The 26,415-nt window shown below is 38.5% G+C and overlaps 1 protein-coding gene across 1 annotated transcript in view; it reads left to right on the top strand.

The window, feature by feature from the left end:
* Positions 1-26,415, top strand: part of FAR2 (fatty acyl-CoA reductase 2) — a 171,637-nt gene that overhangs the window by 141,117 nt on the left and 4,105 nt on the right. The window contains exons 5-10 of the mRNA XM_065921720.1: positions 10,112-10,289; positions 11,560-11,604; positions 13,787-13,905; positions 15,011-15,078; positions 17,735-17,906; positions 23,369-23,498. Of these exons, the coding sequence (XP_065777792.1) occupies positions 10,112-10,289; positions 11,560-11,604; positions 13,787-13,905; positions 15,011-15,078; positions 17,735-17,906; positions 23,369-23,498 (712 nt within the window). The remainder of the gene's footprint in view (positions 1-10,111; positions 10,290-11,559; positions 11,605-13,786; positions 13,906-15,010; positions 15,079-17,734; positions 17,907-23,368; positions 23,499-26,415) is intronic.

Raw genomic sequence — 26,415 nt, 5'->3', positions numbered from 1 at the left:
TATAATACTGTATTTCTATTTTAGATATACTGTTTAGCTTTAGCTAAATCAAGAGTTTATTCCCTTCAGGGCAAACATTTTTATCTCATACAGCTCTGAGAGCAGATATTTTTACTTGTCATTTTAAAATAACCAGGACAAAAGAAAAATGAAAGTCATTTAAAGGAGACAGAGGTTGGTTAAATAAATGATGATTTGCTTAACTGGTGCAAAGGAACCTTTCAGAGTCCAGAATTTCTCGGGATAGTTGGAGAAAAGACACTATGATGTCAAAGTCAGTGCAGGAAAGTCGAGGTCTAAAGCCTTGGCATGTTTTCAGGATGGAAATGATTTGTATGCTGTTTAGCCATCCTCTTACAGTTTTGTCTTTTGGTAAATGTGGTGTTTATGAATGTGATAAGCCCATGAAATAGGAAATGGCAGCCCACTCCAGTATTCTTGCCTGGAAAATTCCATGAACAGAGGAGCCTGGCAGGCTACTTACTGTCCATAAGATTGCAAAAGAGTCAGACACAACTGAGAAAATGAGCACACATACACAGAAGCCCAGGAAAGGAGCAGACTCCCCCCCGTCCTTTGATTCTTCTGAGAGGTCACCAGAGAAAAAGGTAGGAAATGGAGATTCAGTTCACCCAAAGATTCCATACCACTTTCTCCCTCCCAAACTGTGTCCAGATGCTCAAACCCTCCCACACCCCATTTCAAAGAATCAACTCACCTCCCAGAGTAAGAGTTGATTTATCAACAGGCATTCTCCACTTCCCAGCATATGTCAACTGGTAAAGGCAGGTATCGGCTACATGATTGATGATCAAACTGTAATGGACATTAGTACAAAATTTATATCTGTCTGTCATGTACTGCTCTCCAAGGAGAACAAGTATTTTAAAACATACATATATGTAGCCAAACAGAACTGGGAGAAAAATTATATTTTGTCTCGACAAAATACATTTCAATGCAGTTAAGGAACTAAAGTTGCCCTTTTTTTAAACAAAGAGAACATCATTACCACAATTTATTTATTTAAATTTTTATACTCAAAGCCACCTGTCCAGCACCATCCCTCTCAGCCTTACATTTGTGCCACAGTCACACAAAGTACTCACTCTCTCTCTCTCTGTCTCATACGTTTCTGCCTTGGCTTAGGTTGTTCTGTCTCTAGAGGCTACTTCTACCTCTGCTTCCTCTGGTAAGTTCTTATCCAGACATCAAAGCTTTCCTCTGGGAGCACATGGAGTCAGGTGGCCATCCCCATGCTCCCAGAGTGCCCTGTGCTCATCCTCATCATGACATTTAGGATAGGTCATTCTAAATGTCTGATTATTTGTCTGTATATCCAGTGGCCAATGAGATTCTCAAAGGAGGAGACTGTCTCTTGTTCCTTCTTGTTCTTCAATGCCAGCACATAGTAGGAACTCAGCTATTCGATAAATGAATGAAAAGTTTTTGATGGAACTGGATGATCATTATTCATATCACTCTGGCTAAAATGTGTTGTTGCTTGTTTGTTTAGACAAAGGAGGAATAGAGAGAATTCCATAACAAGCTGGTATTTGAGAGTGTGAAGTCTTACATATAAAATACATATATGCCCTCATCTTATCTGTGTTTTGGATTGCTCTTTTTTTCTTCTTAAACTTGGAATAAAACCTATGTGTTAAGTTTAGAATAATGCTTTGAATAAACCCCAGCAGCCCCTGGCCAACTAGACCATTGTTCATGACTGTTTCAACAATTCCTATGTCAGAGAGAATTTTCTGAAGTTTTAAAATGACACCATTAAAATTATTCTGAATAAATACTACTGCACCTAAATCTGGGTTTAGTTACTCTCTTCTAAGAAAATATTTTTCTCTGATTTCTTCTTTATTTTGTAATTGGCCCATGGTTAAAACAAAATTGCCCTTGGAAATTTTTATTAACAGTAACCCTATGGGGTCTAGCCACTGTCATTGTTCTTAGTACTGCAGTAGTCCTCATTTTTTACAAAAAAGGAACCAAGAGTTAGACAGCAAGAAAATCTTGAAGCTTTGTGATCAAATAAAATCTCTGATAAAAGAGTAATGAATACATTAATTTCAGATGGGGGAGAGGGGAAATCCTTTCACAACGTATGTGTGAATGCTATGTTGCTTCAGTTGTGACCCCGGGGACTGTACAGGCTCCTCTGCCCATGGAATTTTCCAGGCAAGAACGGTCAAAGAAGGCGATGACAGCCCATTCCAGTACTCTTGCCTGGAATATCCCATGGACGGAAGAGTCTGGTAGGCTGCAGTCCATAGGGTCGCGAAGAGTCAGACACGACTGAGCGACTTCACTTTGACTTTTCACTTTCATGCATTGGAGAAGGAAATGGCAACCCACTCCAGTGGTCTTGCCTGGAGAATCCCAGGGACGGCGGAGCCTGGTGGGCTGCCATCTATGGGGTTCGGACACGACTGAAGCGACTTAGCAGCAGCAGCAGCAGTACTGGAGTAGGTTGCCATTTCCTGCTCCAGGGGATCTTTGCCACGCAGGGATTGAACCCTCATCTCCTGCAGCTCCTGTACTGCAGGTGGATTCTATACCACTGAGCCACCGGGGAAGCCCCTTCACAATGTATATGTGTACCAAATCATCACAATATGCACTGTCTTAAAATTTTGTTCATCATAACTTAGTAAAGCTGAAAGAAAAGAAAATCACCCATAAAACAGTAAAATGAACCTTTCTTTTTCCAGAGAAGCAATTTAATGGGAATTACAGTTCTGGGAAATAAAAAAGGGTTTGCACTTTTTTGCCAGGAACTTTCCCAGTTGTGCGGGCTGAAGAGATCCTGCTTGGCCTTGTTAACAAAAGGAATGGAACTGTGAACCAAACTGACACCTCTCCTTCCTGCCCTATTCTTCTGTCCTCTGCCCACCACATGTTCTGTCCATCTCACAGCCCAGCCCCTCCCATCCTTCAGCCCATCTCTGAAAATCCAGAATTACCTTTGTCCTAACCATTCCCAAAAGATAAATTTTGATTATCTTATTATGGAAACTTTAGTATACACATATTTTCATAATAAATTAGGACTTGATGCTTTTAATTGGCATTTTGTGTTCAGCAACTGATTATCTGTGCACTTGTTTTCTGCCCCTCATTCCAACACAGACGTTTTATGATGTAATGATGTCACCATTCTTATAATTTCTGCCTTTATATTTCCAGCTTCTACATAGTTGGTAATATTTACCTTTAGAAACTCATGTGTATAAATGGATCAGGGATGACCAATAAACTCCAGTTTTCCAGAATAACAGCTTAAGTGGAATGTTTATTTTTTAAAATGCTCATAGCTGACCAACAAGAACAGAAGTTTGGGGCTTATGCTTCCCATACTTTTTAGGCCAAGGTAAATCCTCTTAGTGGGGCTGTGTAGAAGAAAAAAGCTTTTACATCTGTATAAAACCTGAAATAGCTAGAGTTAGGAACCAGAAAAATGGATCCATAATTACTTAGTGCTTTATTTAGCATGCTTAAACCAATTTAGTAAATATGCAGTAAGAAGGGAAGGATTCTATGAATCATCATTGAGCAATTACTTGGAACAAAGACACTTTCACAGACATTTAATTCCTTAACATAATATTGTAGGGCTGATACTATTATGGCTAATGTACTAACAAAGGAACACAGGCTCAGAAAGGTTAAGTAACTCTTCCCAAGTCTCTCAGCTAGTAAGTTGCAGAGACACAAAGGTTTTCCATGGCCACGTGATTATGGTCTTTCTAATATATGCACGTACTTGGCCATGTGATTAAATGGTGCTTTCTAAGATAGGGACTGTACTTTCAAGGAGCCCACAGTCAAATGCAAATAGAACATAGTAGAATTACCTCAGAGGTGTGGTGGAGGAAATGGGATGTAGTAGGCTTGCTGGTGCTGAAGGACTCTAAAGACACATGTGGGAGATAGAACTGGAAGATATGTGCAGTGGGGGACAGGTCAGATGGGGCAAACTCTGGGCAGAGCTAGTGAACGAGGAAAACCCAGGGCTTGCCTGGAACAGAGCTGCAAGTCCATTTTGGCATCACATAGGTTATATGTAGGCAAGCTGTTAGAGGTCAAGCTGGAAAAATAGAATGGAGCCACACTGTGGACATTTTGAGTACCATGCAGAGGGTTATGTTTAATTCTAGAGACAGATCTGTTGAGGGAGGACTGTGTGTGTGTGTGTGTGTGTGTGTGTGTGTGTGCGCGCGCGCACGCGCATGTGCGTGATTTTGGCCATTTGTTTCATTTTGTTTTAATCAAGAAAAGACTTTGATGAAAGTGAGCTTTAGGAACATGATGGTTATGGAGCCAAAGGGGATACATTAGCATGGGGAGTCTCCAGAGGCATGGAGACCCATTACCTGAAATGGAATGGTGAAGGGGACTAGAGCTTTCTGAATGGCAATACATGTAGTAAACTGCTGTGTTTGTGGAAAGAAAAAACAATAGGGCATGGCTACTGCTTTGCCTATGGGCTTGCATACACCTTTTTGTTTTGTTTTGTTTTCATTCAGTTGCTAAGCCCTGTCTAACTCTTCGTGACCCCATGGACTGCAGCCCGCCAGGCTCCTCTGTCCATGGGATTTCCCAGGCAGGAATACTGGAGTGGCTTGCCATTACCTCCTCTAGGGTATCTTCCCGACCCGGGGATCAAACTCAAATCTCCTGCATTTGCAGCCATATTCTTTACCACTGAGCCACATGGGAAAACCCTGTTTATCTATTCTAGGGGAAAGGAAAAAGCTAATTTTAGCATTTGTGCTTTTATTGTCAGGATTATATAGCATTAAGATGGCATCTAAAGAGCTGACAAAAAAAACTGGAAATTCTGTGTACTTTTAATAGCTCCAGACTTCAACATGAATCAGAGCAGGGTTAAATTGTTCTTAAATAAGCTGAATAATTTCCATGGTGTCAGGTCACTGGAACCAGAATATGTGCTCAATAAAAGTCTATAGGGTAATACAGAGGCCAAGTCACCACAAGCATTACACTCAGATATACCCTTCTCCCCAAGAAAAGGTTCAAATTTACTTTGAAGTCAGTTAAATTTACTCTGAAGTCACTGCCCAATTGAAGTTGGCCAACCTTTAGCCTTTCAGCTTCCCAGCACTTTTCACAACTGCCACCGGATGCCTTAATTTCCAATTTTTCTTCATTTCCTCAAAGACACCCCCTCTCTAACTTTCCCACAGTCTCCCCACAACCACACCTCCTGCTGAGTTCACCCATTCCCTCCTACCTTTGTCCATCTCAGCTTCCCAAACTTTAGACAGAACTGGCCAATCATGACTGTCTTATGAAAGAGCACACATTTTTTAATTTTCATTAGGTCCCATTTGTTTATTTTTGCTTTTATTTCCAATATTCTGGGAGGTGGGTCATAGAAGATCTTGCTGTGATTTATGTCGGAGAGTGTTTTGCCTATGTTCTCCTCTAGGAGTTTTATAGTTTCTGGTCTTACATTTAGATCTTTAATCCATTTTGAGTTTATTTTTGTGTATGGTGTTAGAAAGTGTTCTAGTTTCATTCTTTTACAAGTGGTTGACCAGTTTTCCCAGCACCACTTGTTAAAGAGATTGTCTTTTTTCCATTGTATATCCTTGCCTCCTTTGTCAAAGATGAGGTGTCCATATGTTCGTGGATTTATCTCTGGGCTTTCTATTCTATTCCATTGATCTATATTTCTGTCTTTGTGCCAGTACCATACTGTCTTGATGACTGTGGCTTTGTAGTAGAGTCTGAAGTCAGGCAGGTTGATTCCTCCAGTTCCATTCTTCTTTCTCAAGATTACTTTGGCTATTCAAGCTTTTGCACAACAAAGGAAACTGTAAGTAAGGTGAAAAGACAGCCCTCAGATTGGGAGAAAATAATAACAAATGAGGAAACAGACAAAGGATTAATCTCAAAAATATACAAGCAACTCCTGAAGCTCAATTCCAGAAAAATAAACGACCCAATCAAAAAATGGGCCAAAGAACTAAACAGACATTTCTCCAAAGAAGACATACAGATGGCTAACAAACACATGAAAAGATGCTCAACATCACTCATCATCAGAGAAATGCAAATCAAAACCACAATGAGGTACCATTACACGCCAGTCAGGATGGCTGCTATCCAAAAGTCTACAAGCAATAAATGCTGGAGAGGGTGTGGAGAAAAGGGAACCCTCTTACACTGTTGGTGGGAATGCAAACTAGTACAGCCACTATGGAAAACAGTGTGGAGATTTCTTAAAAAACTGGAAATAGAACTGTCATATGACCCAGCAATACCACTTCTGGGCATACACACTGAGGAATCCAGATCTGAAAGAGACACGTGCACCCCAATGTTCATTGCAGCACTGTTTATAATAGCCAGGACATGGAAGCAACCCAGATGCCCATCAGCAGATGAATGGATAAGGAAGCTGTGGTACATATACACCATGGAATATTACTCAGCCGTTAAAAAGAATTCATTTGAATCAGTTCTAATGAGATGGACGAAACTGGAGCCCATTATACAGAGTGAAGTAAGCCAGAAAGATAAAGAACATTACAGCATACTAACACATATATACGGAATTTAGATAGATGGTGGCGATAACCCTATATGCAAAACAGAAAAAGAGACACAGAAGTACAGAACAGACTTTTGAACTCTGGGGGAGAACGTGAGGGTGGGATGTTTTGAAAGAACAGCATGTATATTATCTATGGTGAAACGGACCACCAGCCCAGGTGGGATACATGAGTCAGGTGCTCGGGCCTGGTGCGCTGGGAGGACCCTGAGGAGTCGGGTGGGGAGGGAGGTGGGAGGGGGGATCGGGATGGGGAATACGTGTAACTATATGGCTGATTCATGTCAATTTATGACAAAACCCACTGAAATGTTGTAAAGTGATTGGCCTCCAACTAATAAAATAATATTTAAAAAAAAAAAGAAAAAAAAAAAAAAGAAAGAGCACACATTTAGCTGGTTCCTGGAGAGAGTACGGTGACTGGACATGGAGATTAAAAAAATATAATCCTTGCACTCCTGGACTCATTGTAAAGTGGGGAAACAGACATGAGCAAGAACTTTTGTGTTCAGTTGCTCAGTCATGTCCAACTCTTTGTGACCCCATGGAATGTACAGGTTCCTCTGTCCATGGAATTTTCGAGGCAAGAATACTGGAGTGGGTTGCCATTTTCTTCTCCAGGGAATCTTCCCCACCCAGGAATTGAATCCTCGTTTCTTGCTTTGGCAGGTGGACTCTACCCTGGGAAGCCCGAGCAAGAACATATAGCATGATAATTGTAATCAGGGGACAAACATATTCTAGGTCAGAGAAAAGACAGCAAAGGTTACCTTGAGGCAAGATGCCCAGTACTTACTCTCCAGAAAGCTTTTCCTGATAGGCTGGCTCTTTTTGCTGCATTAGAAAATTGAGGGAAAAAAGATAGTAATATTTAGAGGAAATTGTCTGTGGTGTGTGTGTATGTGTGTGCGTGCGTGTGACTTTTTGCTTCTTTTAAAGCGATTTAAGTAGAAGTTTAGAATTTGGAGCCCATGAGTTCAGACATCTCCTTGAGTATCCCGAAGTGCTTTGTCTTAGTTTCAGAAATGTGCTTTGGTTTATATGGTGTCCTTTTTTCATGCTAATTTATTTACTAGTTTAAAGACAAGCAACAGCTCCAAATCAAATTTTGATACAGGAGAACATGAACCAATTTTAGGTCCTAAAAAGGGCATCACTTAACCAATGAATGTTACATTAATCTCTTTGAATCCAAGAAATGGCAGGATGAGATATGATCTGTTTGACTGTATCAGAAAAGATATTTTAAAACCAACTGTGAGCTTTCTATATACATGCTTCTTGGCGGTTTTACTAAATATGTGTTGGATGTGTTAGCTCATTTTGTTTAATCAAATAGTTATAAGTGTAGTTGTGAATGTTCCTGTTTGTCCTCATAACCTGAAAATTTAGAACACATGCAATTATTGCTATTTTTCCCAAGTGCCAGAGGAGGAAATGAGAAAACGATACAGTAGAATGTGGCAGAGCTACAAATAGTAAAGGCAGATCATCTACAGAGCACTGCAACTTCTTTTGCTCTGTGTTCTTAGAAACCTAGAAACCAGTATTTTCTAAGATGAGCTAACTCACCAAACTTGGAGAGGCCTCTACATGTTACTTTTTCCATGCCCACCAACAACAGTGACAGCACATGGTACCAGCCACGGGACATACAATCCGAGGGTATTGCTGGCTTCTGATGCTTTCTTAAACTTGTTTTCTTCACAGCTTTGTTAAAACTGGGCTCTATTGCTTCAGACCTAGTTTTTGTAACCTGTATGCTTTTGTAGGTGAAAAGAAAAATGGTCTTAGGTCAGTTAATCCACTGCTGACCCACAAATAAGATGAGGTAAAGGTAGCATTATTAGAAAGATAGAGAGGTGCCTAGATTATCCCTCACTCTTTCCCAACACTCAGTGACCACATGATTGAAGTAACTTCTGTTTTTCTAAGTATTTGGAGTTGTTTTTAATGCTCAGACCGTCTCAACCTTTCTCTTTTCAATATAAACCAGAAGGCGTTTGATAGCTAGAAGATATTCAGCACTAATAGCCACAAAGCAAGGAAAATTAGACCATAACAGACAGTATTCACATTCCTCTCCAATATGGAAATTGAGAGTTGTACTTCTGAATGTCTTGGCATTAAGCACTTCTTAAATACTCAGTAATTTGTCGTGAGAGGAAAACGATAACTTCTAATAAGATTTTTCTGCAATCAAAATAGTATGATTGTGTTGGGTCCAATAAAATGGGAATAAATGTACCAAACACATTAATTATAAAATCACACTGACATGTCACCTAATTTTTAAAAACTGTATTATATCCAAAGTTTTACCAAATAGATCTACCAGCTAAGAGAAACATTCAATATTTAATCAATAATAATTTCATTGCTCTCTTAGAGAAAAGCAGGTAGACTCTGGGATTATCAAAATTGTTTTAACATCTTTTTTAAAAAAAAAATTAGATTGTTGCCATGGTAACTCAGTTATTCATGATACAGATCTTCTTGAAGGTAGAAGTATTCAATAGTCATTATATTAAAGTTGCTTCATTGTGCTATTTTCACCCCACTTGACAAACTATTAATAGTTATTAGAGCACTTTAGAACTCATTGGAAATCTCTGGAAATGCTTACCAAGTTATTAGCATAGACTCTAAACAGATCTTCAAAATACAGTGCCTGGATTTGCTAAAACAGATTGTAAGTTCTGATAAATGTAGTTGCCTTTCTTTGTTAAGGCATTTAAGTAGAATTTAAAACAAAAATCAAAGCCGAAGCTTTCAAGATTAGTGCCAAGGTTCTAAGTGGACAATAATGAATGAGAGGGGCTGCCACTGACACCTCGGATGACAGCCTCTCAAGTCCATGACCAGGGCAGCCAGCCCACTGTTGGACACCCAACTGGCACTCACAATGCATTCATTGAATGTACCTTGATAGGTAATTGAAAATAGAGATTAGCTCTATGTAATCAAGTAGCAGGGAGCTTCCCAGGTGACGCTAGTGGTAAAGAACCCACCTGTCAATGCAGGAGACAGGAGACACAGATTTCATCCCTGGGTCAGGAAGATCCCCTGGAGGAGGGCATGGCAACCCAGTCCAGTATTCTTGTCTGGAGAATCCCATGGACAGAGGAGCCTAGTGGGCTACAGTCCATGGGGTTGCAAAGAGTTGGACATGGCTGAAGTGACTTAGCATGTGCACGCACACACACACACACACACACACACACACATACACACACACACAATCAAGTAGCAGACTGCATAACAATTGGATAAATCTATTGAGACAGAAGGCCGTAGGATTCAACTACTAATGTTGGGCTAAGCAGTGGGGAGCAAAGATCTCATCCATCTTGCATCATTTGGATAGGTTCACACCCAAGCCTTGGTATCCTTTCACAGTTGCCAATTTCAGAACTCAAGTTAGAACGGGGAAGTTCTGCTTGTCGGTGTCTCAGTTTCTTTTTGGTATGTTGTCTAACACATGCTGACAACGTTCTTTTTCACTCTGACTACCTTCAGGTGGTTAGACGATGCTATCATTGATGAGATCACACCCAAACTGATCGGAGATCAGCCTAACACGTACACCTATACCAAGGCCTTGGGAGAGGTGGTGGTGCAGCAGGAAGGCGGCGACCTCAACATTGCCATCGTACGGCCCTCCATCATGGGAGCAACCTGGCAGGAGCCCTTCCCAGTAAGCCCACGTGCCTGGATTCCACGCTTTGCTTCTGAACCAGCATCCCTCCTGTCCAATTACTCTCTGATGTCTTCTTTTTCCAGTATATATAGCTGAGTACAGCAAATGTGAGGACCAAAGTGCACGTTTTGGTTCAGGATTTACTCACCACCGGACTCCTCTGATGTTACACTGACTGTCCTAGAGTTGGGTGGAGTCTTCAGTTAGTTTCTCATTAACTCTAGTCTCAAAATTCCCATGGGAAATAGCTTTATTTCTTGGCTTCTCCACAATAGTTTAAATATACCAGAATATTCCTGCTGGCCAAATTGATAATGTTAACAAATTGCCAGGGTAAATAGGAATTGCAAAGCTCAGAGAAAGTCCTCAGTTTAGGAATAATGATTTTTATCTGTGTATACTTCTATATCTTTTTGAAAGTACTTTGAATTATACCATCTTTTTTGAAGCAATTCTGTAAAGCTTTTGCACCAGATAAATCCAAGATCCATTACTTATTGACATGCAGCCTTTTACATATGAGTTGTCTCATATGTAAAACTGGGCTAACCACACCCCTTGTGGAGGGTTGATGAGAGGAGGCGGTGTAGTGGTATGTCTACTGCAGTGCCTGGTCCCTAGTAAAAGGCTCAACTAATAATCCCTTCAAGTTCTCTCTCCTCTCCCATCTTATACATTTTGACTTTCAAAGATAAACAGACATAATGAGGTCAACTGACTTGCTTTGGGCTTAGGAGACAATCTCATAAATACATTTTTCTCTAACTGCTCCTAAAGAAAATATTTTCTCTACCATCTACAGCGAGCTAATACAAGTTGATCTTGAGATAGAATGAATGAAAGATGCTATGACTCTTACAACTGTCAAGTAAGAGTCAATTTTCTGCAAACTATGTTTGAAATGTTCCCCTGAGAAGTTAAAATCAGGCCAAGGTGAGGAAAATGGATTGATTAGCAGATTTTGATATTAAGATGAGATCCAATTTAACTCCTAAGATGTCATAGACAGCTTGCAACTATTCTTGATTCCTGCTATGAAATAAATGCCAGCAGAATTTTAATTCTTCCACAAACCAAGTGCAGAAAATATCCAGTGCTTTCTCATTGATCTCTGTTTGTAATTTTGGAAATAGTGGACTAGACAGTTTATCAGCTGGAGTCTGTGTTCTTGTTTGAAGTTTAAGATTAGACTGCAGATATTCCAAACGTACTGTGATCTTCTGACATGTGGAACCAACTAGAGATCTTTCCCCTTTTCTCTTTTTAGGGTTGGGTTGATAACATAAATGGACCTAGTGGGCTCATTATTGCGGTATGTATAACAGTGTGGAAATAAATACTTCAAATGTAGTGGAGGGACAGTAACAAAATGCTAGTATTGGCTTAGCTTTACTGATGCAAAACCATAAGCGTTCCTTTACTCACTACAATTGATGCAAATTATTTCAGTTTTGCTGATTGAAAAATAGAGGCAGAATGAAGTTACTTTAATTATCTGTCAGTATCATTATCAGGAAAATAGAAGTACTGTGATATCATCAATTGCCACTTAGGAGTCTTATTTTTGGATAGAGTTTTGAGCCTCTAGTACCATGCTTGTATGTCCCCTTAGTTAACACAAGATGGGGGTATTTCCTTCTTTTTGCTCTTTAACCATAGCTAGAATTAGGGATGTGATAAAACTCATATCCCCAAAGATTATTAAATTTATATGCATTTGGATAGAAAGTATATAAATGCATAAATACATCAACATCTATTTCTCAATATGTCTAAGAACGAGGACTACCAATTGGAGCAAGTTTTTCAAATATAAAAATTGATGACTATAGGAAACACTTTTCAACACAAATTCTCTCATAGACAAGGAGAAACATCAACCACTCCTCATTCCTCTGGGTCAGCAGCCCTTTGTGTGCATCTCCCCTCAGTGGAGACTGATCCTGTGAGCTGCCGAGCTTTCTGGTTCACACTAAAGCATTTTAGGCTGAGAACTACAGCTCTTCTCTTTTGGACATTGAAATGGACTTCACCTCTTTAAACGAGTTTAAATTTTGTTAGGGATCTCATGTTTCAGACTGTGCCTCTATTTCACAGAACTAGATCCAACATGAACTACAATGCAAATGAAAGAGAGTGAATTATGACTACTTGTCAAAGACAGTGACAATGAACTTCTTTCTAATTTCTTTCTCTTTCTATTCCCTACCTGCTTTCAACTCTTGAGGCTAGGTTGGAAGTGAGTGTTCAGTAACTTAGAACATAGCTATTTTAACATGATCCCAGGGTGAGTTTTATTATGCTGTGAGCAAATCTGCACATGCATTCAGATTTTCTAAAATTTTCCAAATTGATTTCCCATATTCCGAAGGACAGGAGGAAGGCATGGCAACCCACTCCAGTACTTTTGCCTGGAGGAATCCCATGGACAGAGGAGCCTGGTGGGCTATAGTCCATAGGGTTGCAAAGAGTCGGACTTGACTAAAACGACTTAGCAGGCACTCTTGTCCAAAGGAAGGTTAACCAGTTACAAGAAGACAGAAATTAGGAATATAAGAAAGTGCTGACCACTGTAAATTGATGTTGGAAACTTGCAGGGTGTAAATAATCAATTACTTCAAAAAGTCAATAAACTGGCTCCTTTATTTATTGACATGGCATTTATTAACATGAACAATTCCCAATTCTTGCATCTATATAGCATCAGTGATCTGTGAGGTAAACAAAGATACTGAACAAAAAGTAAATAACGGTGGCCTTTTCCACAGGTAATAAAAAGTTTTTGTTAAGTAGTGGAATTGTATCAGTTTAAAAAGGTGTTTCTTAAACTTCTAGTGCCTAACTGGGATGACCCAGAGAGATGGGATGGGGAGGGAGGTGGGAGGGGGGTTCAGGATGGGGAATACATGTAAACCCATGGCTGATTCATATCAATGTATGGCAAAAAACCACTACAATATTGTAAAGTAATTAGCCTCAACTAAAATAAATAAATTAAAACAAAAAAAAACAAAAAACTTCTAGTACCTATTACTACTTGTAAACTAGTAGACTCTAGCAAAGAATGACATCATTTAAGAAATGGTAAGTTAAATTAATGGGAAATTTGGGAAAACTTAACTCTTAGAATATCTTATGAATTAATTTTTAAGATATTAAATCTCATTCTTGGGTTTTTGTTTTTTGTTTTGTTTTTTTACTCTTGGTGTTTATCAATTAACTAAATACATTAAACACCTCACAAGTTTGAGGAATTTCACTCTGAAGAGGAACCCGAGGATCACTGGTGTTTCTTGGAGATGTTGGCACTTGAACTTGGCTGGGGAGGTTGGATGGCCTGAGAGCCGTCAGTCTTGGCACATTAACTTAGCAAGCAGTGAATCAGTGTTAGTTATTATTACTACCAGCATTGATACTCTCTGTCTGATATATACTTTAGCCCCAGCTGTTACTTAGCACCTGGTTCAATAATTTATGTCCCTTTTCCTGTGCAGGCTGGGAAAGGGTTTCTTCGGTCCGTAAGAGCGACTCCGATGGCGGTGGCGGATTTGATTCCAGCAGACACGGTGGTCAATCTGACGTTGGCTGTAGGATGGTACACGGCAGTTCACAGGTGTGGAGTGGATACTTAAACTGGCTTTCAAAGATTTGGTGAGGAGGAGGGTAGCTATGTTGGGCACCTATTCAAAATATATGAATTTTCCTGAAGAAGACCCCAAATGTGAGAGGGTATCTGTTTGGATATTTCACAGAGTTCCAATTATGTCATAATATAGGCATTAAATTGTTTTATAAATACCAGTTAGTACTTGGTTGATCATAAAATTATAAATTCTTCAAATCATTTAACCATGAAATTCTCAATAATTGAAAAGCCTTTCTTTCTATTCAGCAACCTAAAATACAGCTTCCTTTTTTAAGGCAAAGAAGATAAAAGTAGATGAAATGAGAGCATATTTTTCTTCACTTCTCAGTTCCTAATAAAAGTCAAGAGTTCAGATCACCATGTGTGTGTGAGAGAGGTATTTTCTAGTACAAAGAAAAAACTAGGTTGTTTGTATATTTAGCTTTGTTAGTAAACAAAATTTTTATTAATTATTTGAAGTTAGACATTTAGATGTTGTTCAATCCAACAGCGCTTCATTGGATTTAGGAAAAAATATAGCCCATATTTTTGCCCAGTAAAGGTGTCAAGAAGTTAGAAATACAATTTGCTTTGTCATCATCATGCTGCCTCCACTTGCTCCATAAATATGTCAGCCTATTGGGATTTTTCTTCCTCATACACATGTACACACGCACACTTGCACTTTTCCTAGTTTTCCATTTTGTTTTTAACCCAAAGAAAGAACAAAAGATGAAAGTGTTGCAGAGTGCCTCGTGTGTCAGGTGGTGCTTAGTCGCTCAGTCATGCCCAACTCTTTGTGACGCCATGGACTGTAGCCCGCCAGGCTTCTCTGTCCATGGGGATTCTCCAGGCAAGAAAACTAGAGTGGGTTGCCATGCCCTTCTCCAGGGGATCTTCCCAACCCAGGGATCAAACCCTGATCTCCCACACTGGAGGCGTATTCTTTACCATCTGAGCCACCTAAGAGTGCCTTAGTCATGGGAATTATTGAAAGAAAAAAAAAAAAAAAACTTGTTTAAGTGTTATTTTCCCTTTTCTTTCTTTCATTAGTTCTCCATTTTCTTGTATTTCCCTAACTCTTGTTTTTCAGACCTAAGTCGACATTGGTCTACCACTGTACATCTGGCAACCTCAATCCCTGTAACTGGGGCAAAATGGGTAAGTGCCTGTAGCGGGGTACCTAAGGAACCATTAGAGAATGCTCATTCACAATTAGTGTTTGCCACAGGGAAAAACAATGTGTGTCATGGAGCTTTGAGTCTAATGGGGGAAAAGACAAAACATAGGTAAAGCCAGGAAAATAATTGCAAATTGTAAAGATGTAGAGTTAATTAGAATGCACTGTGGTATCTCAAAGAAAGGGACCAGTGAAACAGCGGCATGATTGTGAGCAATAAGGGGTCCATTGGCTGTAGAGATTTAAAAAAGAAAGTCAAGCCAAAGTCAGTAATTATAAGCAATATCAGTGATAAAATACTTCTCCTGAGCCACTGTGCTCATGCACACAACCCTCACTCCCCTGGACATATCACTGAGAATGTGCCATGATTAATGGCCAAGTAGATTTAGAAAAGTCCAATGATACTAATTGGTGTCATTGAGTCAGTGATACTCTTTATTAATTTAGGCAGTCAGCCATAGTGTAACCTTGAAAGTAGCCTGTTGGATTGAATTAGAATTAATCCTGCATGTGATAGAAAATTAGCTAACCAGTCTAGTACTCTGCTTCTGATTTTCTTATGAATATCTGAAACTTTTAGATCATCTAATTGCTGTTTAGCTACTAGATGTTGAAAAAAATTAAATGTGCTTAATTTGTTAGAATATTATTTCCAATTCAGGGCATCCCACTGTGCTATTCTATTTGTGAAGTTATTATTTCAGTAAAAGTAAAATGAAATTATCTATTACCATCATATCCAGTTATTTAGATCATATAGCTAAATAATTCTGGAAATATTTGGAAATAAAAATAAATCTCCTCTATCTCAGTAACAGAATTAAGGTATCATTCATAAAAAGAGGCATTAGTAGACGCAACCAAGACACTTAAATTCTAAATCAAAAGATGCTACATGTAAATTCCATACCTGGGATTCAAAATAGTCTTCTTCCTTGCTGAAAATTCTTACTGTCTATTTTATGAACATACACAATGTAATAGTTGAAAATGATCTTAAAAATAATCTAGCGCCTACTTCTTTTGATCATGGTATGTATAAAACTCTCATTCTGATTTTTCTCTTTTCCTTGCTTTTAAATTGAAGTATACTTATTTACAAGGTTGTGTTAGTTTCGTATATACAGCAAAATGAATCAGAGAGATAGGTATCGTTCTGCTCTTAAAAATAAACTTTGACAGAAATTTCTGAATCAGTGAAAGTCAGACAATCATCTTGTTTCATGTTACATAGCTATTTATTAACTTTTTTCTTTATATATATATATATATATATATATATTATTCAACTATAGTTGACTTCCAGTGTTTCCGGTACACAGCAAGGTGATTCAGTTATACATAAACACAGATATTATTTTTTAAATTATTTTCCATTATGTTTATTACAAGATATTGACTATAGTTTCCTGTGCTATACAGTAGAACTTTGTTGCTTTTTGCATATCTAATTTTTTAAAATTAGAAATCTATCCTTCTATTTGCCACTTACTAACTTTGACACTCAACAAGAAAGATGAAATTTAGAGGAAAGCCTTTCATTCACAAAACCATTACAAATTTTGTATTTTTGAAATTAAACTATGGTACAATAAAAATTAAATTCTTAAAAAAAATAGTACAGTGTTCTCACTTTATTTTACACACAAAGCCCAGAGACAGTAAATGATTTATTCATTTCACATGGGGAGCAGGAGCCTGACCGAGAAGTAGATGATAGGTATGAATGCATAAGAATCAACCCCCTAGGGATCCCTAAAGTCAACATGAATCCCTCTGGGAGGAAAAGACCCAGAATCAGATGTTTCTGGATAATCTTTTCTGTATGGGGTATATATTTTTCATACAGATTTCCAGATAGTATCTTTTACAGAGGACAGTAATCATATTATCATAATAATTGATAACTTCACCATAACTGAGTAGTGAACTTAGGCAACTTTCAAAATTCTACATAAATAAAACTGAGTTCAAAAAAATGAATGCCTTTTGAAAAGAAGTATTTGATTTACAGATGTACATTAAAAGCTTTAAACCAGGCTTTATATAAGTAATGATATACTTTTTAAGATTATTATTTAAGAAAACTCTGCACACAAGAGTAAAACAATTGAGTCTGACATATTGCCAGAGTAGTAGAAATACCAAAGAAGTAAAAGACTGGTATTTAAAGTGAACCAATATGAAGGAATCCTAATTTTATAGTCTCTCTTTTACGTAAATCTTTATAAAAGTTTAAGTAGAATGTTAAGAAACTTTCCTGATTGTTCTGCAAGTAATGATCCAACCAAAGAAATAACACCCCCAGGTTCCATCTTGGGCTTTCTGAATAGACTAGATAACCTTGAAATTGAATTGAAATTTTAGTATTGACTAAAACTATTTTCCCAAGAAGTTGTTTTAGTGTAAAGGTTTCAAGAGAAGGATTCAATTCTTAACCAATTTACATTGTTTAAATTTGCAGATGACCACTTGCCTGGTGTAAACATCTTAGTTTTATTCTTGACTCTACACAGCAAATCCTTACTATTTATTGTTTTGACCCATTGCAAATGCCATCTACCATAATGGGTGGCACTTGCAATGCTCCTGGACTTAGCACTTAATCTCCCCCACCCACTCCCCCACCTCCAGGATTCCAAGTCTTGGCAACCTTTGAAAAAATCCCATTTGAGAGAGCTTTCAGGAGACCCAACGCTGACTTCACAACCAACAACATCTCAACCCATTACTGGAATGCCGTCAGTCACCGGGCCCCTGCCATCATCTATGACTTCTATCTTCGTCTCACAGGAAGGAAGCCCAGGTAAGAAACGGAGACAATAGCTCTAGGAGTGTCTCTGCATGAAAGTTAGGGATTCCAGTCCTTTGCCTTCCCACCACCTACGGATCAAAGTAACAACTGAATCATAGTTATGATTATATCTCTAAGGGAGTTAATTATATCTCTATATAGTTATGATTTTATCTCTATAGAGGGACAGTCAAAGCAGTCGTAGTGGGAGCCCGAAGGGAACCCTACCTTAATATTAAGGAACTTGCTTGATGAATTCAGCAGGTAATCATTCACCTAAAAAGAAAAGCAACTGAGATTCTCTATCTGGGAGTTTATAAATTGTTGGATTCAATCCCTGGGTCAAGAATTTCCCTTGGAGGAGGGTATGGCAACCCACTCCGGTATTCTTGCCTGGAGAATCCTGTGGACAGGAGAGCTTGGCGGGCTACAGTCCATAGGATCCCAAAGAGCCGGACGTGACTCAGTGATTTAGCAGGACAGTTAATCTTACCATGTACTACAACGGTAACAGCCTCACACACACACAAGGGGTGGACGTGACAAGCTCTTTTTAATTCTCACAACAACCCAAGGAGGGTATTGTCGTCCCAGCTTTACAGATGAGGAAATGGAAGTTAGAGGAAGAATTTTAAGTAGTCTCAGAGGAAGAGACAGGAAAGATCTGGAGAAACCTGAACTGGGTGGGCTTACTGCCACCTGGAGAAGAGTGAAGAGAGTGGAGGGAGCTGGGTGGAGAATGGAGAGTGTCGATGCTGGGTGACTTAGGGCATGTCCCTTTCTACTCTGGTCTCACTTGAATGATGCTTTGTGTGTCTGAGGAGTCATCATTATCAAGATTACCAAAGGCAATTCCTGCCATCAGAAGCATGTTAGCCTCTTTTAAAGGAGAAATTATCTCTCAGTGTGTTTATCTCCATTCTTATTAGTAAAGCAAATGAGTGATGCTTAGGCAATGTAGAGTTTATCCACATTTTCAGAGATCTTACTTAGAGTTCATAACTCACTGTCAGTTTCTTCGTGAGTAAGGTGAAAAGGGGGACACTATGTTTGTGGGAAAATATTTGTATAAGGAGCTTATTAAATAAAGATGGGAAAAGAAGGGAAACCAAACACAGCTGGCAGAAACACTGAAGCCTTTAAAATATATCGAAGTTGGAAGGAGACCTGGATGAAGAGCAAAGTTCAGTAAGTAGAGAAGAAAAGCACTGGAGGAACAAGCCCAGTAAAAATCTTTATGTATTTTGTTTGTAAGAAATTAAATTGTAATATTCATGGGAAATGGTTATTCATTTGGTGATAGGAATCTTAAGAATAACCTTTATGGCAGACAGTGCTAGAATCCTTCTGGACTCTTTCCTTCCCCAAGTGTGTTTGTGTGTAATCACTTATGCATTTACAACCATATGTATGGTTTTGCTTTGAGGTAAGGTGTGTCTCTGTGTATGTTTAAATCAATTGCACATACTTTTTCACTTGTATTCCATGAAAATCCAAGTCTGCTAGTACTGTCTTTTTCACCCCCATTACAAACAATGGGACAACAAGTATCAGTGCGCATGCATCTTTATAAAATGTGCCTTTAGGTCTGTAGAGGATGCTGAGGGGTAGGCTTGTAAACTGGAGGGTACATTCAACATGGATATTATAACTACTACCAGGTTGCCTTAAAGGAAGCCTCTGTCAATTTATACATTATCACAACAGCATGTGAAAGTATAAATCTTCTTTCTCACTCTCATTTATACTTTGCAAAAATCAATATTTTGAACTGTTAAGCTAAAGACAAGAAATAGCATCTCTGTCACTTTGATTTGCATTTTCCTTGATTGATGGAGGGACTGGGCTTTCATTTGTTTATTGGACATTCATGTTTTCTCTGTTATGAGTTGCCTGCTTCTATTTCTCACCTATTTTTTAATTTTGTTTTTATTGAAATATATTTACAATGTTCAGATGTACAGCAGTGATTCATATATATATATATATGCATATATATATATATATATATATATATTTAGGCCCTTACTGCTTATTTCATATATAGTAATGTGTATCTGTTAATATCAGATTCTAAGTTTATCCCTCCCCCACTTTCCCCTTTGGGAACCATAAGTTTGTTTTCTATGTGATCCTGTTTCTGTTTTGCAGTAGATTCATGCATATCATTCTTTTTAGATTCTACATATAAGCTATATCGTATGATATTTGTCTTTCTCTGTCTTAATTACTTCACTTAGTATGATAATCTCTATGTCCATTCATGTTGCTACAACAGCATTATTTCATTCTTTTTATGGTTAATAATATTTCTTTTTCTATTGGATTGTACTTATTAATTTATGGAAGCTGTGTGTATATGTATATATGTGTAAATATATAGTTTTTAAAGGAGGAATTCTCTCTCAGTGTGTTTATTTAGGGGCTTCTCTTGTGGTTCAGTGGTAAAGAATCCACCTGCCAATGCAGGAGATGCGGGTTCAGTCCCTGAGTCAGGAAGTCTCCTGGGGAAGGGAATGGCAACCCACTCCAGTATTCTTGCCTGGGAAATCCCATGGACAGAGAAGCCTAGCAGGCTACAGCCCACCAGATCATAAGAGTCGGACATGATATAGCAACTAATCAACAACAACATTTCTATTTTTCTGTTGGGTTGTACTTATTATGGAAGTGGTGTGTGTATGTATATATGTGTAAATATATAATTAATGTGTTTTCTTGAAGTCAGTTTCTTATCCTGTAGCTCTGATTATGAAGCTTTCTTTAATACAAGGGAAACTACATATAATGCAGGTCTTAAGAGCATGGAGTTTGGTCAGACTTATAGACTTAAATCCTGGCCTTCACCAATTTATCCACATGAGCCCTAAATTACTTTACCTTTCTAAATACTAACTTATTAAAAAGAGATTGTAATCATACCTATTTTACAGGATTTTACATTAGAGTGCATAGAATATAGTAATCACTATTATTACAAAAAAATTTTATATGATAAAATGAATCATCTTTCCTTTATAGCTTTTGTGTTGTATGCATTAATAAGATCTTCACTATATGAGAATAATAAGTGTATTCTTTCTCTCTAAAAAAATACTATTTTGCTGATACAGTCCTGTACATACAATGATACACCATTGTATACATTGTATAATCACTTGTACAAATGATTATTTTTTAAAAGTAAATCTATTGAAATCATATCAATTACTTCAGAGTTGTAAGATGAATAAAGATTGTCAATTTGTTTGGACTGCTGTAACAGAATATCGTAGACTACGTGGTTTATAAACAATAGAAATTTATTTCTCATAGAACTGGAGACTAGAAAGCCTAAAATCAAGGTGCTGGTGGATCCAGCATCTGCTGAGGGCCCACTTCCTGGTTTCTGACAGCCATGTTCTCTGTGTCCTCACAATCTGGCAGGGCCAAGGGAGCTTTCTGGGGTCCCTTTTATAAGGTCTTTCCACATCTGCCAAAGTCTCCTTCTCCAATACTACAACTTTAGGAGGAATAGGTTTCAACATGTGAATTGTGGGGGAATATAAATATTCAGTCTATAGCCAAGATGTTAGATAACAATAGCAAATGGAACCCTATTATGATGCTTGAATTAGGGAATAATGATTCTATAGCCTTGCTTAAGAATTTCCTATAATACAATGAGAGAAGTACCTCAGGAGTCATTAGGGATATGGACACGAGGATTTGACCAGAAATAAGACCAAATTCCCAAAATAGTATCTTAAGTCATTATGGGGTCAACTATAGTAGTCACTGTTACCAAGATTAGCCTAACTGATTAAGATAAAAATTAAATGATCTTTAGGCCAGATATGATTTGTAGCCAGAAAATCTAGGTTTGAGCATTAACTATGTGACCCTGTACCTATTAATCCTTCTGCAAAATGAAGATAAACAATATAGACCCTGACTACCTCATGGAATCATACTGTATAAGTTAAGTAAGCATGTTTTTTAAAAATATAAATTGTTACAAAATTGGGAAGTTCAAACAGCAGGTCCTCACCACAGGGTTAAAATATATGGTCCATTTTAAGTAATGAGATCCAGGGGGCCCCATTTGCAAAAGCAGAGACTTTTTGAAGTCCATCAAAACTAGGTTGGAATTTTGGCTTTGACACATGATATTATCATGGCTACTCAATCTTTTCTAAGCCTACTTTACCTGTTCATAAAAACAGAAACCTACCTAACAGGGATGTTACAGTTAATAGTAGAGTCAATATTTTTGTAAACATTATCAGCACTGTGCCTGAGTAGATTATTAACAAATAAAATATTTTCCCCTTAAATCTGCATTAAGAGCTGTTTTTGGTTCACCAGATGCTAATATAGTCTCCGCTTCTGCCCAGAGTTATATACAACTCTCATTGAGACCTCAAATCAATCAATTAAAAAAAAAAAAATTCCAAGAACATGCATTAAAGAAGAGAAATAGGTTTTCTTCATGTCTACCTCAGAATTCCAAGAACGAAGAGTATGTCACTGGGGATGGATATCTTGCTTGGCTTTTAAAATACTTGCAACTCTTGAGAAAGAGATGGTAGGAAAGAGACAGGGAAGTAGCTAGTGGTATTAAAATGCCTGCTAGAACAAGCTCCTTTAGGTTCAGCCGCATCCCTTCTTTCAAAAGAGGGTTAATGTGGAAGAGAATAAAGAATAAAAATTTTAATGAGGAAGTGAGGGAAAAATGGGAAGAAATAACTTTTGTATTTTTCAGGCCTAATTTGTCATATACCCCTACGCAGTAGCAGGAAAGCCACCATCTGTGGTGTGTTGGGGTCCTTTAATGGACAGGAACCTGGTGATCCGGAGTCGATGATAAGAAAGTGAAAGAGAGAAAGAAGCTAATATTCCCTGGTTTACGCAAAGAACCAATAAAACCCTAGAACAGGGCTTGCACCGCTCACGAAGGCACAGGGCGCCCCCTTGAGGAGGTCTGGAAAGCCGGGGCATGAGAGTGAGCTCGGCGGGTTTCCAAGCTCCAGAGAATTGCCGGAGGGAGGGAGAGAGAGAGAGAGAGAAAGACACAGGGACCCAAGCCTCTGGTGGAGCAAGGGTGTTTTAATGATCTTTCTGTGAGTATATATAGGCTGTTGTCCAAGGAATTTCGTTCAACAGTGATAAAGATCAGAAAACCAAAGGTCCAGCAACCATTACCAAGGGAACAAGGGATTAACAATGGTCATACAGTCAGGAGACAATCCATATCTCAAGAAAGAGGATTAAGACTAAGCAGTTTTGTTGTAAGGAGAATGTGTGTTGAAGGAGATTCACGCATGTGTTTCATCCAATGACCTCAGTTCTGGCAGCGGCGTGCCCTTCCACTCGTTCCCGTTGCCAGTTCTGATAAGGAGCAGAGGGCTTATGAGAAACAGCACGCAGGAGTCCTGTTAAACGTCCCCTGGCAGTGGTGCACTGATCCTCGCTCCATGTGATCTTTGCCTCAGGATGACGAAGCTCATGAACCGGCTTTTAAGAACACTTTCCATGTTGGAGTATTTCATCAACCGGAGCTGGGAGTGGAGCACGCACAACACTGAGATGCTGATGTCTGAGCTGAGTCCCGAAGACCAGAGAGTGAGTACAGCCCTGACCATCGATGGGGAAGCCTTCCCCACGCGAAATTTAGAATGATCTGACTTGGAGAGCTGATCAATAAAGGCAGTTTTAGTTATATACACAGAATTATTTTTCTTTTTGGGCTAAGAAAATCAGTGAATGCTATCAACACGATGGCAGAACACAAGTTTAACCTAGGGAAGAGATCTAGTTTCTTAGCCTTTGGTCAGCTTCTCCCTGCTATTCTGCAGTCAGGTCTCATAAGCTTTGTTTCACTCCTTTGTTCACCTTTGGTAGCTGTTATCTTTTCAACAAATCCTCAGTGCCTCTGTCTTTCCTTCCCAAACATATGCCTTCAATGAAAAATAATAATTTTATGGCTCAGCGAGTCTCTCATCCACTGTCCTTGTCAAATCAAAATCATTCTGCGTCACCAAAGCTACAGCTCCTTCCTTTTAAAACCTAACCTTTCACCTCTGCATTCTAGCCCAGCTTAGATCTCCTACCATCAGCATTCCCCTCTCTGTAGGATTGTCATTCTTCCTCCCGATAATGGTTTCTCTTTGACCATTCAGACATTTATTTCTCAAGACGGGCCTATACTTTAATTGTTTAGTGTAAGTACTATTTGGGCTTCCTGGTGGCTCAGATGGTAAAGCGTCTGCCTGCAACTCGGAAGCCCTGGGTTCGATCCCTGGGTCGGGAAGATCCCCTGGAAAAGGAAATGGCAACCCACTCCAGTACTCTTGTCTGGAAAATCCTATGGACGGAGGAGCCTGGTAGGCTACAGTCCATGGGGTTGCAAAGAGTCGGACAGGACTGACTTCACTTTACTTTTTACTTTATAAATACAATTTATTTCTCTGTATTAGCTTCTAACCAGTCACAAACGGTTGTCCTAAAATCCACAAATAGAGAAAACTGTATTTTGTACATGTTCCTAGCTTTGCTTTTTCCTCCGTTTGTTCCTTGAGCACTTCCTTGGTTTTCAATTAAGCTTTAAAGTTTTCAATCTCTTGACTGACATTTTCCACTAAATTTTCTTTAAAAAAAAAAAAAAAAGATAAATTTCTTGATTTATCTTGTACTTGACAGCATGTAGAAGAAACCAAGTCATGTTGAGAAGTAAATGTTAGATAGAGGCCCTCACCTGCCAGCTCCTATCTACCAGCCTCATAGTGCATGATTCAAATGCAAGTCCTAAAATTACTTCCCACCAGGAAACCTAAGGATTGCTTGTGGTCAACACAATATTTGTTATATTAAATGTACTAGTTGAGATTTTGTTGTTGTTTAGTCGCTAAGTCATGGCTGACGCCTTGAGACGCCGTGAACTGTAGCCTGCCAGGTTCCTTTGTCCATGGGATTCTCCAGGCAAGACTATTGGAGTGGCTTGCCATTCCTTCTCCAGGGCATCTTCCCAACTCAGGGTTCGAAACCAGGTCTTCCACATTGCAGGCAGATATTTTACCAGCTGAACCACAAGGGAAGCCCCAAAATACTGTAATGGTATCCCTTCTCTAGTGGATCTTCCTGACCCAGGAATCAAACTGGGGTCTCCTACATTGTAGGAAGATTCTTTACCAACTGAGCTACAGGGGAAGCTCAAGTAACTCTAAAATGGACATGAAATAGAACCTTTTTCCCAGAAATGTTTACATAGCTTGTAGAGACAAAATTCTTCAAAGCACCTATGTTTAAAATACATGGATCAAACCAGATTATTTTTAAAAACCCATCATGCTATTATAAATTACTTTTAAAATTAGCTTCAAATATCATGTGACTTATCTTTATTGCATTTTCTTCATGGAATTTACCCATCTAAATAATGCAAAAGATAATAAGCTTATAGTTTCAATTTTGACACTTTACAAATATTTTAACCTAAAATAAAAATTTTGTGTAAAAAAAAGAAAGCTGCAGTGGATTTCACATATACATATGCTTGCAAAATATTTTAGCACTGGTAATAGTCCTGAATACTTGCATAATTGCCAAACTCGGGTGTGGCTCAGAATTCAGTTTCATTTGCCATAATAGAATGAGGATTCCAAACTAGGGCTTCATTTAGATCTAATTTAGAAGTATGAAATAGCATAAAAATAAAATTCTCTGCATATATAGATGAATAAGCAGCATTTGGTGGTACTGTGGAAAATAAAAATATCCAAACAAAGTGATACAGAATTACTTTTAGAAAGCAGTTTTTTGATAAGTCTGTGAAGCTCTCTGGAACTCATTAGTCTTGTCTGCTTTCCTTGTTAATACTTCAATTTACTGCACAAAGATTTGAGGTAACTTGCAGTAAATACATGTAGTAAAAGAACAAAGCAGAAATAAAATATAAGCCAGGGAAAATATGTACTAAAATATGAACTAAAGAGCAAGAATGAAAAAAACTGACATTCATGTTTAGTCTGTAAGATCCTACTGTGTGTGCTGTTGCATCAGTTGTGTCCAACTCTTTGCGACCCTGTGGACCATAGCCCGCCAGGCTCCTCTGTCCATGGGATTCTTCAGGCAAGAATACTGGAGTGAGTTGCTGTGTCCTCCTCCAAGGGATATTCCCAACCCAAGGATTCTACCTGTCTCTTCTTTTCTCCTGCATTGGCAGGTGGGTTCTTTACCACTAGCACCACCTGTAAAGCCCTACAAGAATCTACTAAGTCACTACATTTGAGTAGGAAATTTGTTCTTAAGATTTTTGGTGGCAACGTGAAAAGGCATTCTTTAAGAGGAGGAAATACACTAGTGTTCTACGCGTTCTACTCTAAATGGTTCTGAAGGGCTCCATCTAGTGGCATACCAAGAGACAGTGGATAAACATATCTAAAGCAAATATAGAATATAAATTCAGCTTAGTTAGTCCTTAGGAATTGCTTCTCAAAGTTTACCTTAATCAGGAGAATGAAGTAGTGATATTTCAGGAAAG

The sequence above is a fragment of the Muntiacus reevesi genome, chromosome 1, assembly GCF_963930625.1.
Source record: "Muntiacus reevesi chromosome 1, mMunRee1.1, whole genome shotgun sequence".
Classification (NCBI taxonomy): domain Eukaryota; kingdom Metazoa; phylum Chordata; class Mammalia; order Artiodactyla; family Cervidae; genus Muntiacus; species Muntiacus reevesi.
Note: the sequence above shows the minus strand (reverse complement) of the source record. Positions and strands in the feature narration are given on the sequence as shown.